The following is a 14,595-nucleotide window of genomic DNA, read 5'->3' on the forward strand; positions in this document are numbered from 1 at the left end:
GACTTTCATAAGCAATAGTTGTTTAGATTTACTTTGTGGAAGTAGCATTGTTTTTTTTTTTACTGTTCATGAGCAATCACTCGATAGCCATCCATTTCTTTCCTCTTTCTGTGCAGCATATCGTGGAGTTCTGGGTAGTCCAGTAAAGACTGTACGAGATGCACTGATCAACCAGTGTGCCCAGATCCTAGCTTGCTATCGAAAGAACTGTGCTAGTCCTTCTTCTGCTGGCCAGGTAAACGCTGATGCTTTCACTTGAATCACAGGCATGGGTATTAAAAGATGATGAGAGCTTCTTCCTACTTAACCTACTCAAAAAAGTCAATTGCTTTGCTGAGCAGAAATTTGCAAAGAGAAGACCCAGAGAAGTAGAGAGACTGCAAGTAAAACTATAGTTGAGAATGGCTTCTTGGACATCTGTCTGGAGCCCAGGAAGCACAGCCTGCTCCAGGAAAAAGTTTTATGTTACTTTTGCCAGTCCATGATATAATTAGACTATCAGCTTTCACTCCTCACAGCTGTACCACACTTTGTTGGTTCATGCAAGCCTTGTTTTGTCAAACATAAGCTTATTCAGCAAGACAGCTGACCAACTTCTGTCTGCTTGTGGCTTGTAGCTGATCCTCCCTGAATGCATGAAGCTGCTTCCTGTGTACTTGAATTGTGTGTTGAAGAGCGACGTCCTTCAGCCTGGTCTGGAGGTCACAACGGATGACCGTGCCTACATTCGTCAGTTAGTCACGTCCATGGATGTGGCAGAAACAAACGTTTTCTTTTATCCCAGGCTTTTGCCCCTGGTGAGTAATTCAGGATATTCTTACCACTTGAGACTTGTGTTGTCTTGACTAGTCGTAAGGCTTGGCATTTATATTTTAGGAAGGGAAAGCAATTTGAGAAGGATTTGGGATCTGATGTCTGTTGGGATACTTCACTTAATTCCACTCAGTGATAGATGCGTTAGATGAATTTGCTGGGGGATTTTTTTCCTGAGCTGTGAGCATGTGACTAGTGGTAAAGATGACATTTTTGACCCTTTCATAGTCGTTTAAAAGTCCTAAAGCTTCTTGTAACTTTATATAGTAATATAGTAATATAGTATATTATATAGTTTTATATATATATAGTTATATAGTATATTATATTATATAGTAATATAGTATAGGGCAATTCCATGTACTATTCTGACTTTTCAGTACCATAGTTGCTGGAATAGCACTAACAACTAATTACATTCCTACTCCAGGAGGCAATATTGGAACTACAGAGTAATTTCACAGCAGCCTTATGTTCTCTTTTGCTGACCAAGAGTCTGTAATCTGCTTCTGTGTCACGTTCAGTAAGAAAACTAAGCTAAGGAAGATGATGCTTCAGTCACGGCTATTGCAGTCATATGAGTCCTAGAAATGAGAAAACCATTGGGGTCTTTGTGGCAGAAATTTTCAGGACTTCATAAGATGTTCTTGTTTTATAACCTTGATTTTTTTTTTTTTTTTTTTATTTCACTCTAAACCAGACCAAAGCAGATGTTGACAGTGACGCCTTGCCAGCAGCAATCCGGAACTCAGAGGAACGTCTCTCCAAGGGTGACATATACCTGCTGGAGAATGGGCTGAACATCTTTGTGTGGGTGGGAGTCAACGTGCAGCAAGGCCTGATCCAGAACCTCTTTGGAGTGTCATCCTTCAGTCAGATTAGCAACACCTTGGTGAGCTGGATAGCAGTGCGGGAGCTAGTGTCTGTGACAGTTGCCCAAAACTTAAAACAATGAGAAAGCAAGTTGAGAAAACAGTGTTAAATTTTTCATATTAGGAACAAGAGCAGCACAGGTATGTGAAATTATAGTGGAAACGTCCCTAGTCTGGGCGTGTTGGGCATGCTTTTGCCGAGCTTTATTTGACAAGCCACATCTCCACTGATGGTGAGGAGAACAGTCGATACGTAAATGGAATGAATAATTGGCCTTTAATTCTGATATCATGTTATGTTCTCTTTTAACTAGGTGAGGTGAAAGAGATTGTGTGTTAGTGGGGGTAGGCATATCTTTACCCTTATGTCATGCGACAAAACTGCTGAGTTTTGTTTAATGTTGCTCTACTTGGTGTGACTAATGGGGATTGGATATCTTTCATTCCAGAGTACCCTGCCTGTCTTGGAAAACCCCTTTTCAAAGAAAGTACGGTCTATTGTTGACATGCTTCAAGTGCAGAGATCCCGCTACATGAAGGTAAAAATGTTGTCCCCCATTTGTAGCTTTAAATTCCCTTCCCTTTTAGCAGAGCAGGTGATGCCTGGTAATGCTGCAATGCTGAACTTATCCTTCCTGATCTCATAAATGTGATTCAAATAATAAGTTTTCAAGGATCTGAAAAAAAAATTTTGCTACTAGTTTTGGAGTGCTTTGCTTACCATAGTTCTAAAACTAATTTTTTTCAGACCTATAATAATATACTACTGCACAAACCATGTACACGGTATTTTCCTTCGATTTAGAAAGGATTGAGACTTAACCCAGCTTAGTTACAGAATTCAAAGCACATAAGTGATACATGCTGTGATTCTGGTTATCTGTTTTTGGATTTTCGAGCTATTTAGCTTTTTGCTCTTTTTTCCAAGAACATTAGGTCTACTAATTACTCACTGTTGGTTTTGTTCTTGTTTTGGTTTTTTGTAGTTAATAATTGTGAAGCAAGAAGATAAGCTGGAAATGCTGTTCAAACACTTCCTAGTGGAGGACAAGAGCCTGAGTGGGGGGGCTTCATATGTGGACTTCCTGTGTCACATGCACAAGGAGATTCGGCAGCTACTGAGCTAGAGGAGGGAGTGGTGCTGGAACTCAGCAGTGACATTTCAGTCTCCACTAATGACCTGATCAGAAGGCGCAGCGCCCTCAAAAAGGACAACGTAGAAATCTGTACAATTCCATAATTTTTAATACACATTGCATAAGCAGAAATCCTTTCAACCTCTCCCAGTCCCGTATGAGAGATGAAAAATTTTCCTGGTGAGGGCTCAAAAAAAAAAAAAAAAGGCCTTTGATACCAGGTCTTTTACTTGTATCTAAATTGTTTCCTGTGCTTGGCAGGAGTTCACCCCCCCCATGCTCGCTAATCCTGTCGTAATGAATGTAGTTTTTTTCAGTTCACTGTACATGATTCAACATCGGGTGAAAAAGCGATAACTCTTCAAAACTTCTGGTAGTTGCTGTGTGTTTGTATGGGCGCGTGTGCATGCTCCAAGTGTGAAGAGGATGCGCAGGTTGGAAGAACAAGAGGCAGGTCAGGTGATGGGAGCTGGAGCAGCCAAACGTTTTGTGTCCCCTTGTCTGAAGAGGGAAACGTGACATTGCAGAGCACAGATGTATCATGTGGCTGTCTGAACCAGAAATCCATGAAAAAGGAAATGAGTGGTAAGCTAGGAGGCAGCAGAGCAAATTTCTTTCCACAATCTTCCCTGTACTATATGTTGCTGTGCACATCTGTAATGGAGTAAGTAATAGTTCAGTGAGCAACAATCAACTGCTTCTGAACAGCGTAGAGGTAGAGACGGTGCTTCCTGTTGCGTGTGGTGACTCCTCATTGCATGGCTCTGTAATGGTCTACTCAATCCATGTTCCATGGCCTCTCCTGCAGAGCTTACCTGTCTATCCAGATGGTGGTGGGAACAAAAGCCTCTTAACCTTAAGCAGAAAATACTTCTAACAAGGTGATGTGGGGCTGTGTAGGAACTGGATGATAAGGAAGTGGCCATTTTCAAACATATTATTGTGAATTATAGCAAGCAAGCAGGAATTTGATGCAAATTTGAGACTGCTTTGTACCCTGGAATACAAGGAAAGGGATACAAAAACTAAGATTTAGACTGTACTGTAGTAGGTATTGCAAGTACCTGATTTCGGTTATTGAAAGCATCTGGGCCATAGTGAAGAGTTTCATTACTGGATGTTTATACCCTCCCCCATTCTACCTACTGATCAGCTTGCACAAAACCTTTTTATAAGCCTGTTTGTTAAACTAAAATACCTCAGACAGATTAATCCATCCACTTTGGCCACTCTGCTGCTCCATTCTGCAAGGGTGGATGAGAAGACTCCTGTGAAGAGAGAGCGAGTGTAAATCAAATTCAGAATTCTAAGGGCTTTGTTTATTCACTTTTGAAAGGGGGCTTGTATATTTTAGCTTGAACGCTTAACAAGTGTTCTTACAATACCCAGGAGTTTAAGCTACCAATAGCATTAAAAGTGGAAGGAAGAATGTGGGTGGATTAGAGAACATATTATCTGGGCTTGATATTTCAGAGGAAAGTCCTTGTTAAGATCAGAAAAATATCTGGCTGTGGTTTTAGTTCTGTATCCTGTAGCATGTATATAAATCCATTTTTCTTCTAATGCTGCTAGTTTGTCTTCCCTCCCATCACTACACAGAAAGGGGAATATGAAAATTGTAATGGAGAAACTCTTTCAAGATGTAGTTGACAGAACCTTCAGCGTTTTTGTATGAATGTGGCTGACTTTTTACTCCACGTACTGCCTCCAACCAAAAAATCTAGAGGATTTTTAACCAGAGGGGAAAAACAACTTTCCAGGAATATAAGGCACAGCAACCACAGACTTCCACAAATACTGATTTCTAGTATTAATATTGGGGGGGTGGGGGGTGGAAATGAAATCATAAATGAACCTTTCATTTTCTTCACTTGTTTTTTCCAATGCATCTTTTAATTTGTAAAGAAATAAAAATATATTAAGATGTATTTTATGTCATTGTTAGTAAATAAACACTGCTTATTTTTCCAAACCCTGTATTTTGCGGGAGGGAGGAAATGGGAAGGGCTGAAGTCTAGCGGATTGATCCTTTACAATCCAATCTTCTGCTGACCAAGTTCAGTCTGTCTTTTTTTTTTTTCTTATTCACAGTGAAGGCGATAAGAAATTCAACAAGAGTCAACAGACAAAAGGTGCTGTTTAAACTCAATGTAACTTTGCTTAGACAAAGGTGTTTTAACTTTCTGCCCCTTCTGAGCTTTGATTTTGCAAGGAAATTTCCGTTTTCTCTTAACAGCTTGGGTCAGATTGATTGGGGGTTTTTTTTTGGTCTACCTTGGAAAGTATTATCCTTACCTTATGACAATGTTAACTTAAGGACTTCTGCAGTCTTAATTTTTCAGAGAAATAGAGCTCCTATTTCAGAGTTAAGATAGCAGGGAAGCTGGGTGGTTTTTTTTTGTTCAGGGCGGGGGGGGGAGTTCTAATTGCAAAAATGAAGTTGAGTGAACTGGCAGTGTAACTTGACAGTAGCCTGGAACATTGATATTGTACAATGTGCTGATAAAAACAATCTGTATGAAAGCACAAGACAATCATTGCTAAATATCCAACACTACTTAGCTTGCTGTAGAATATTTTTGGGATTACTCTCCTATAGAACGTGCATTATGTCCAGAATCTGCTACTGAACTGATATATTGCGATAATGATAGGCCTTGTGCATCTTGTACATTTAATTGTGTGGAGTAAATTGTGCTTGCAGGCATTTTCGTGGCAGCACGCCTTCCAACGCGCATGGAAGTTGTCTTGCAGAGCCCCTGTCTGTTAGCACCCTGTCAGGATACAAGTCGGGGAGCTGGTGGGGGTGGTGGTCTTTCTGTACTGACTGTGGTGTGCTTCTGGATTGTGCCCGAGCAGCGTCAAGACCTAACTTTTCAAAGGAAAGCAAAAAGATGCCCATGTTTTAACCTGTTCCTTATACAGATGGAGAATACTTACTTGCTCATGTCCATAGTCCTGTATTACGAATTACCAGTTACAAGTATTGTGATTGGGATTAAGTTATCTCTTAAGGAATTAATTTGAAGCTTTTAGCAATTCCATAACCAAGTGGTAATTCTAGCATACCTTTTTTTATTCTTATAGTCTAGCTAGAATTTAGCTTTGCAGATACCATTTTCCCATTTACAGAGTATTTTAACACCCAATGAATTATACTAGGTTGGTACAGAAGAGCAGCTTAAAGGGAACTATCTCCCTGTAGATATTAAAAAAACCCAAAAGTTCTGTTAGTAAAAGATGTTTTCTGTTCCCTCCCTTTATGGTCTTGAGCAGGAGCTAATCTCGCTTGCTTTCAGCACGCTGTGCCTCGGTGAACAGCTCGGGCTTGCCCCTGTCAGCTCGTGCGGGTGTCTCCACAGCCGGAGGCAGGTTTACGTCAGCTTGAAGTAAGACTGCACGAGTAGTGCAGTGCTGCCGTTGTCGCCACAGGCCTGCGTTACGTTTCGCTGCCCCTCCGGCCGCTTGCAGCTTGCCGTGAGGGTGCGAAGTGACGGGCGGGGGAGGCAGGCGGCCCCGCGGGCCCCACCTCGGCCCTGCCCGGGCCGCGCCGCGCTCCGCCCCTTGCGCCCAGCGGCGGCGGAAGGCCGCCCGAGGGCGGGCGCTGGGGCCGCTTCCTGGGCCGGGCCGGCGGGGCTGGCCCAGCGCGGCGGGCATGGGCGGCGGCAGGCCGGGCCGCGTAGGGCCGTGGGGGCCCGCTCGCCTCTGGGTGACGCTGGCGCTCGCCTGGGGCGCGGGGGCCGCGCTGGCCGCCGAGGGGCCGGGGGCGGCGGAGGGGGAGGCCGGGCCGGCGGGCGCGGAGGAGCCGTGCGGGGCGGAGGGGTGGGCGCAGGATGCCGTCCCGCCGGGCGCGGCCTTCGTCGCCGCCGCGTCGTACCGCGGCCCCGGCAACAACGACACGCGGAGCAACAAGGCGCTGCCCATCCTGCTGTGGTGGAGCGGGAGCCTCTTCCCCCACTTCCCCGGCGACACGGAGCGGATCGACTGCCCCCGCGGCTCCTGCCTCGTCACCCGCAGCCGGCGGGTGGCCCGGCACCGCCGCACCAAGGCCCTCATCTTCTACGGCACCGACTTCAGGGCCTACGAGGCGCCGCTGCCCCGCCTGGCCCACCAGACCTGGGCGCTCTTCCACGAGGAGTCCCCCATGAACAACTACCTCCTCTCCCACCCGCCCGGCATCCAGCTCTTCAACTACACGGCCACCTTCCGCCGGGAGTCCGACTACCCCCTCACGCTGCAGTGGCTGCCCGGCGTGGGCTACCTGCGGGGCCCGGCCGTGCCCCTGGCCGAGAAGGACGCCTGGCGGCGGAGGGGCTATGCCCCGGTGCTGTACATGCAGTCCCACTGCGATGTCCCCTCGGACCGCGACCGCTACGTGCGGGAGCTCATGAAGTACATCCAGGTAGGCGGGGAGGCCGTGGGGCGGTGTGGCTGGCGGAGCTGGGCCCGCCTGGCTGCCCCCCTCCACCTCCTCTCTTCTTAATGGGGTTTGTTTGTCCTTGTTTTTAGCCAAGACGCGAATCGTAACGGGATGCATGCCGACTACAAGCTGGACAGAAAAACTAGTATTCCTTCCCAAAGCGTGGTCTAGACTACACCGCGTGCCAGTAGGTAGGCCTGACGGTAGCTGTTAGTTGTGGAGTTAGCCAGACTCGGGGTCAGTCGCAAGCTGGGCCAAGACAAAATTGGCTTGGTCTTGTGGACCAAGTGCTAGAAGTTGCCGTAATCTCTGGGCCTTTAAGGTAGTGTACAGGAAGGCTGCCCATTTACAAGCCTTGCTCTCATTTGAAAGTATACGCATGCAATAAAAAGACTGGTTGCTGCGCTTTGAGAATCTGCTCCTTGTCAGCGTTGTGGTAGGACCATGTTATTTCTATGGTGGTTTGTGCTGCTGTGGCACCGCTGATGGAGAGTAGCTTTATAAGCTGAAATAACGTCGTTTCTTTCAAGCAGAAAAGAAGTTTAGTGCTTTTTTTTCTTAAAAGTTCTGAAGGATAGTAGATTAGAAAAAAAAAGCATCTGTTTTTAGTCTTTACCTGAAACATCTTTTTCCTAGTAATTTCCACTGTTTCTATTGGTAGTGATTCATTTATTGTGCAAGTTCATCATGTACTCAGTAGTGAAGCAAAGACAAAATAATTTTTAAAATATGACTGTGTATTTTCAAAGTATGAAGCAGATTCCAGATCAGGTGTATGTCTTTCATTTTTAGACAGTATTCTTTTAGCTCCCTACATCAGTTTTTCTCAGTCTAACAAATGGAAAATTTTTGCCAGTCTGCTGAGACTGACAGGAACTGTGTAATAACTTGTTTGGAAAAGTACTGTGTCTCTGTTAAGTGGAAAGATGACTTTTAAATTAACAGAGAGATAGTTGAATGCCCTTCCTTACCTCTCAGTTTCTGATTTGTCCGGTAATAAATACATTCTTGGGTGATGCCTTCCTTTCTGCGCACTCCCCCCCCCCCCCCCCCCCAATCTGTAGCGCGGTTTATGCTGCTTTTGAAACTGAGCACTCTATTTCCTCTAAAGCTGGGACTCCAGGAATACTCACAAGGGAAAGAACTTGGAGTGGAAGTGAAGCTAAACTAAGGTAGCTAGGAACTGATCAAAGTTAGGAATTTTTCGAGAACTATAAGCTGTGAAAACAAGCTCCCGGGCAAACAAATCACTTTGTAAAGATGCTGGTTGTTATTTTAGGTGGACTCCTATGGGAAATGCCTACATAACCGTGAGCTTCCCAGTGAGCGACTGAAAGACACTTCTACAGCCACTACAGAAGATTCTGAATTTATGACTTTTACCGCCAGGTACAAGTTTCATCTGGCCTTGGAGAATGCCATATGTGACGACTACATGACGGAGAAGCTGTGGCGTCCAATGCACTTGGGTGCTGTCCCAGTGTACCGAGGCTCCCCAGCTGTGCGGGACTGGATGCCAAACAATCTCTCCGTCATTCTTATAGATGACTTTGACAGCCCCCAAGAGCTGGCAAAGTATCTTGATTTCCTGGACAAGAATGGAGAAGAATACATGAAGTATCTAGAGTATAAAAACGCTGGTGGAATCAAAAACCAGTTCTTGCTAGAGAGCTTGGAGAGGCGGGAGTGGGGTGTGAATGACATGACTCTGCCCAATTACCTGAATGGCTTTGAGTGTTTCATCTGTGACAGGGAGAACACTCGGGTCAAAGAGGAGCAGGAATATAAAAAGTCTCATGGGAAAATTCCAGCTCCCAGACCTCGCATAGCTCAGTTCAAGCACATGGGATGTCCTATGCCAACCCCTGGGTTTGGAAGTGTTGAAGACCTCTCTGGAGGAGACAGGTAATGTACGAATGCTATGCTTTTTGAAGGAAAAAAAGCTTCCAAGAATAGTAGCTGTAACTTTTAATAATGCTTTGTACTTAAAGGATCTCTTAATACATCTCCAGTTACGCTTTATATTATGTCTTGTGGGTGGTATGGTGGATTTGCTAATACTGTGTAACACTGAGGCTGGAAAAGAGGCTTGGACAGTGGTATTGGTTAGTGGTTGAATGAGGAGCGTGAAACACCCATAATATTCTGTTAAAATGCTCTGTGACCTTGGGCGATATGGTTATCCTTTGTCTGTCTTAGCCTCTTTTTTTTTGTTGTTTGTTTGTTTGTTTGTTTGGAGGATGGATGTTTTTCAGTACAGTGATGGTAAAGCACTCGGTAGCCCTTGGGTGAAAGCAGGGCTGTACCTCTATACCTCATTACAAAGTACTGCGTTAAGAACGGGGTTGCCACTGTTCAGTGCAGGCCTGGTTAACTCCTTTTGACTTCAGAGCAGAAGTTAGGCTCACCCAGAATACTTCACAAGACTTTTTGTTGTTTTGTGTGACAGAATTCTGGCTTGTGTTGAAGGACACCATCCCATTTATTTAGGAGAGGGACCACGCAGGACAGAGAATAGGTTGAGTAGTTTCTCGTCCCCTTTGTGCACAGGGATTGCTAGTGTTGCTGGAATCTCCCAGGCCTGTAGCCCAGCGTTAGCCATCTCTAGCGCGAGCTGCCCTGGAGTCTGTTAGCAGGGAACAAACCACATCGACCCCAAGGCAACCACTTTTGGTAGGCAGAATAGGGTTTTGTTTGCAGGGTCTACTTAGTATTTATACATGCGTTGGTACAAAACAAGTCAGTGCTTGGGTTCCCAAACCTTGAGTTTTTCAATTGATAGTGTTTGAAGTTGCAGTTGCTAGAAGGAAGGGTTCTTGCAGTTCATAAACCATGTGTGCACTTTTTGTAGTGTGTATTATTAGCATAACATGTTCAGATCCCCCAGGTTTGTCATTTTTCTTTGCATTACCTGCAATAATTTCTGTCTTTTTAGGCAATTACTCAAGTGTATGCAATTCACTTTATATAAGCTGTCAGACAGCCATCGTAAAGATGAATCCTCAGCCATAGCAGATCTTGCTTATGTTTATAGCTATCTGTCACCAAGGATTTCAGTGTTCTGATGTCATCCTGCTGTAGTATTAAATTAATGACTTTTTGAAAATATTGGGAAGATCTCATGCACTGTCCAGAAGGAAGTTGTCAATATACTCTATCCCAGTTTATGTCAGTTTACAGCTTTGTTAATAATTTCCTAGACTAAGGAATTGGATGCTTAGGAGTGTTAAAATGTTAGAAGACACAGTGTGTTGAAAATATAGAATCCATCATTTCAAATACGCTAACCCAGAACTAAGTTCTATGTGGATATGAAGCTCTCAAAAATCTTCTATTACATTAATCATCCACAAAAAAGTATGAAGAATTTTGTAAGTGTGGGGAACTACTTCATCCTATGTTTGGATGCTTTCAAAAATGGCCAACTGAAATTAAAAAAGGAAAATAAGCCTGAGATCAGTCAGGTTGTTTAGGAAAAGCACATTTCACAAAACTTGTGATGTTTGTCATTAACAAGCATTTTTCACAGTACGATTAATTCTCATATTAACTAATTGAAAAGTTATGCTTGTAAGTAAAAGGGATCCATAAGCCTTTGTTTTCTGTTGGTTGATTGATTTATTGAAGCTTTTTTATAGTAATACCTTTTCTCAGTCTCGGTAGCAAAATGTGCTTTTTTCACTGGTGGCATGCTATGCAGCAGCCTACTCTATGAGAGTATTCTCTACTTTTTCACAGGTTTTCTCTTGCTTGAGCAGCAGATGGCAGTAGAGAAACACCTTTGAAGGCACAGCATGGGTGCCTATGCCACTTACTTGCAAGTCAGGGACTTCATCGTTCTGTGCAGTGGTCATCAGCAAGGAGTTTTGAACAGTTGGTCCATAATCCCAGCTACAGTTGCATCCCACGGAAGTTTCCATGTCTCATTGAACCACAGTGTGTTATTCTCCCCATGTTTATAGACATGAGATGTGTCTGGAAAAATTGTACTAGGGAAGCTTTTACATTGTCTGCTATCTACTTTAGAAATATATGTATCTGTACCTTCTGAGGCATGATCAAGGGGATCTCCAGTGAGATACAGTGGTTTCTATTCCATAAGCATCTGAGCTTTCACCGTTTTTATCTCTAAAATGGAACATGATTACTTAGAATTGTAAATGGTGTGACAGTAGCATAAAATTGCCACCAAAACATTATCTAAACATGCTCATATTTTGTCAGAGTTTGACAGTAATATTATGTCAACAATATGATCAATTTAGATGACTGTCTACTAAGCCAGGCAGTTGTGTATTTTGTTACTTTAGAAAACATTGTGGAAAAATGATGCAGGCCTAGTGGGGTTACAAGTGGTAGAATATATGCAACATACAAGGTCTGTCTGTAAATATACACTGTGATTTTGGCTTCTGGAGGCTTCTGGAACTCAGAGAACAACAAAGGCAATTAGAGTTTATATATTTTTAGAGCAGGTACCCAATTACAGTATGGTTACCCTGCGCATCTGCATGCTCTGTAACCCTTATTCCCAGATGTAATTTGTTTTTAGGGTTGACGAATGTGCTGAATTGACAGAACTGTTGCATCAGAATCTCTATGTAGGTATATGTAGCTGGAGCATGTTATTATATCTTCACCTTGCTGTCCTTTAGCTCTAAGTGTGGAGACGTGGTTCCTAAATCCTTATGCTTGCAGCCTCACTTGTGTTTGGACTTCTGGGCTTCACACCCAAGTGACCTTCAGAAGAAAGGCTGCAGAACAACCACTTGTATGTGTTAGGTTATGGGTCAGTCACTATAATCTCTTGAATTCTTGGCTGCTTTGTACAGAAAAGAGTGAGTTACAGTGCTAGTGATGAGTAGAATATCTGCTTAGTAGGAACCGGAATCTCCAATTATTCTTGTACTCTCACCTTTGTGAAGGGAAATGTTTGGTTTGTTTCATTGATAAGAATTCATTTTCCAAAAGTGGGACATTTGAGAAGGTAACTGTAAGAAGACTAAGTGACAATACGTTTCCAGTTACCTAAACAGTTTTCATCTGTGGTAGCACGAGAAAAGAGAAGCCAGTGTGCCTTTGATAAAGGAATATTTTGAAACCATTATGGTTTTGCTAGTTCCATTTTATATCAATGTCACAGTTTATTTATGACAAGAGGAAAACCAGCTTAAAAGTGTATCACATTTGCCACATGTACGCTGTAAGGTCTCTCTTGCAATAGAATCCAATAATCAGCCAGGATTAAAGATGGATCTGTATCTCATGGTAATAACGTTTCAGGTGTATGTAGTTCATAGTTTCAGGGTATTTGTACAGTTCTGTTCATCCTGGGGTACCAATTTTTTCCAAGTTACAGAATCAGCATGAAATTACTTTCTTAAAAACCAATAACAGCAATGTAAAAAGAAAAATACCAAATTGTTCTTTTTTAATGTTTCTGACGAAAGTCTTCACTTGGATACCAGAATTCCTTTCAGTGTTGTTTCCGTAGAGTTCAGCTGGAAAACATTTTGTTTTTTCTGTTACCTACTGCCACTTAGTCTTGCATCTAGTACATAATGCAAGTACACTCATTTTCCTAACTGCGCCCTTATTCAGTGCTGTAAAAAACAAGTAACTCATGTTGGCAGTCCTTGAACAAAGGTTAATGAATTTAGCTGGTAAGCAGAGTGATCTCACATTACGTCCAAGTGCTGCATTTTACAAAGGAACCTTTCGGCAGACTTTTTTTTTTTTAATGCAGCAGTAAGCCTCTGTCTATGGTCCTTCACATTGTAATCTATGCTCATAGAATGCTTTGGGTTGGAAGGGACCTTTAAAGGTCATCTAGTCCAACCCCCCTGCAATGGGCAGGGACATCTTCAGCTAGATCAGGTTGCTCAGAGCCCCATGCCGCCTGACCTTGAATGTTTCCAAGGATGGGGCATCTACCACCTCTCTGGGCAACCCGTTCCAGTGTTTCACCACCCTCGTCGTGAAAAATTTTTTCCTTGTGTTTCCTCCAGTTCGTGTTAAAAGGTTTATTTTGAGGTCTCTGTTGGTGTACACTGCAGAAATGTCCCACCACAGATGATGCTGTTGACCACAGAAAACTAATTCCCATGGCATACAAGTTGTATGCCGCTCCACAAAGAAAGCAACTATGACATGTTGTGCATTCTTCTGGTCTTCCTGGAGTAGTGGGTGAGATCTGCTTCTGGGCAGTGCAGCCGTGCTTGCTTTAATATATGGTGTATAGCGTGAACACAGAAGGCACTGTACTTACTTCTGTGATTGGGAGGGAGAAGAAGCAAAAAGCTCTGTATATAAGTTAACAAGTATTGGGTAACTCATATGGACAGATTAAAAAAAGCATCACATTTGGTCCCTCTTTCCAAAATTTGTGATGGGCTTATGTGGCTGGGTAGCAGATATAATGGAGACGAGATAAATAAATGATGGCCGTACATTGATATAACACAAATGAGAGAAGTCGTCCACATGATCATGAATGGGAAGGGAACTGCTGAAAGTTGCAGTGATGTGGTCTGTGCTATGAAAAGTTTGAGAATGTATGCATTGAAAAAGAGAAAGTTTATACTCGACCATGTAATCCGGAGATAAAGAATAGAGTCAGGGTTGAGGGATATAATGATTTTTTTGTCTCAGCCATGTATAACCCGAGTTTGTAATGAGTAGCTGTCATTGTCTAATTGTTAAATGATTTACCTGAAAAAAAAATTGATTCTTAGGCTAACTGTTATACGCATGCTGGCCATGGAAGGCTACTCTCAAAATCATGTAAGGACTCATGCTAGATTTTATTTTAATAGAAGTTTTTATATAAAACTACAATTAATAATTTAGTGTCTTTGGTTAACACTGCAATCACATGCTGGTACTTCTAGAATGTTGTAAAGCTAATAGTGAACTTACATTTTCTGTAGAGAATTTTCGTAGCAAGTTTCTTTAAATGACTTGGAGCACAGTAGCATGGTAACAACATACTTTGTCATGACCATCTCTGGGCCTGTTTTCCTCTTAGGTGAAAGAAAAAAAAATGGTTTCAGTGCTATTACAGCTGCAGACTCATTTGTTTTTTTTAATGGTTTATAGTGGTGTCTCTTTTTTTGTTTCAGTTGGAAAGAGATGTGGCTGCAGGATTATTGGCAAAGCCTTGATCAGGGTGAGGCCCTCACTGCTATGATTCACCGCAATGAGTCGCATCAGGGAAGATTTTGGGACTATATGCATGAGATTTTTCTCAAGAGGACGAGGCAACACTGACCCATCTTTGTGAGAGCTTGATTTGAAAATTGCATTGAAAGTTGAGACTGTGAATTCTTACCTCGCTCCAAAAGTTTGCCTTGAA

At 43.0% G+C, this 14,595-nt stretch overlaps 2 protein-coding genes across 5 annotated transcripts in view; both read left to right on the top strand.

The window, feature by feature from the left end:
• Positions 1 to 4,635, top strand: part of SEC24C (SEC24 homolog C, COPII coat complex component) — a 41,924-nt gene extending 37,289 nt beyond the window's left edge. For all 4 annotated transcript variants that reach the window (XM_082310507.1, XM_082310509.1, XM_082310510.1 and 1 more), the window contains 5 exons: positions 117 to 235; positions 618 to 797; positions 1,514 to 1,705; positions 2,135 to 2,224; positions 2,672 to 4,635. In XM_082310507.1, coding sequence (XP_082166633.1) covers positions 117 to 235; positions 618 to 797; positions 1,514 to 1,705; positions 2,135 to 2,224; positions 2,672 to 2,812 — 722 coding nt within the window. In that variant the 3' untranslated portion in view covers positions 2,813 to 4,635. The remainder of the gene's footprint in view (positions 1 to 116; positions 236 to 617; positions 798 to 1,513; positions 1,706 to 2,134; positions 2,225 to 2,671) is intronic.
• A 1,841-nt stretch (positions 4,636 to 6,476) lies between these two features.
• On the top strand, positions 6,477 to 14,525 carry FUT11 (fucosyltransferase 11; the record flags this gene model as incomplete). The annotated part of the gene is made up of 3 exons (XM_082308169.1): positions 6,477 to 7,223; positions 8,521 to 9,146; positions 14,363 to 14,525. 3 exons carry the CDS (start codon positions 6,477 to 6,479, stop codon positions 14,508 to 14,510), a joined length of 1,521 nt encoding a protein of 506 aa, XP_082164295.1. The 3' UTR covers positions 14,511 to 14,525.
• Between the last annotated feature and the right edge of the window lie 70 nt (positions 14,526 to 14,595).

Source organism: Platalea leucorodia (assembly GCF_965183815.1).
Source record: "Platalea leucorodia genome assembly, chromosome: 4".
NCBI classification, from domain to species: Eukaryota; Metazoa; Chordata; class Aves; order Pelecaniformes; family Threskiornithidae; genus Platalea; species Platalea leucorodia.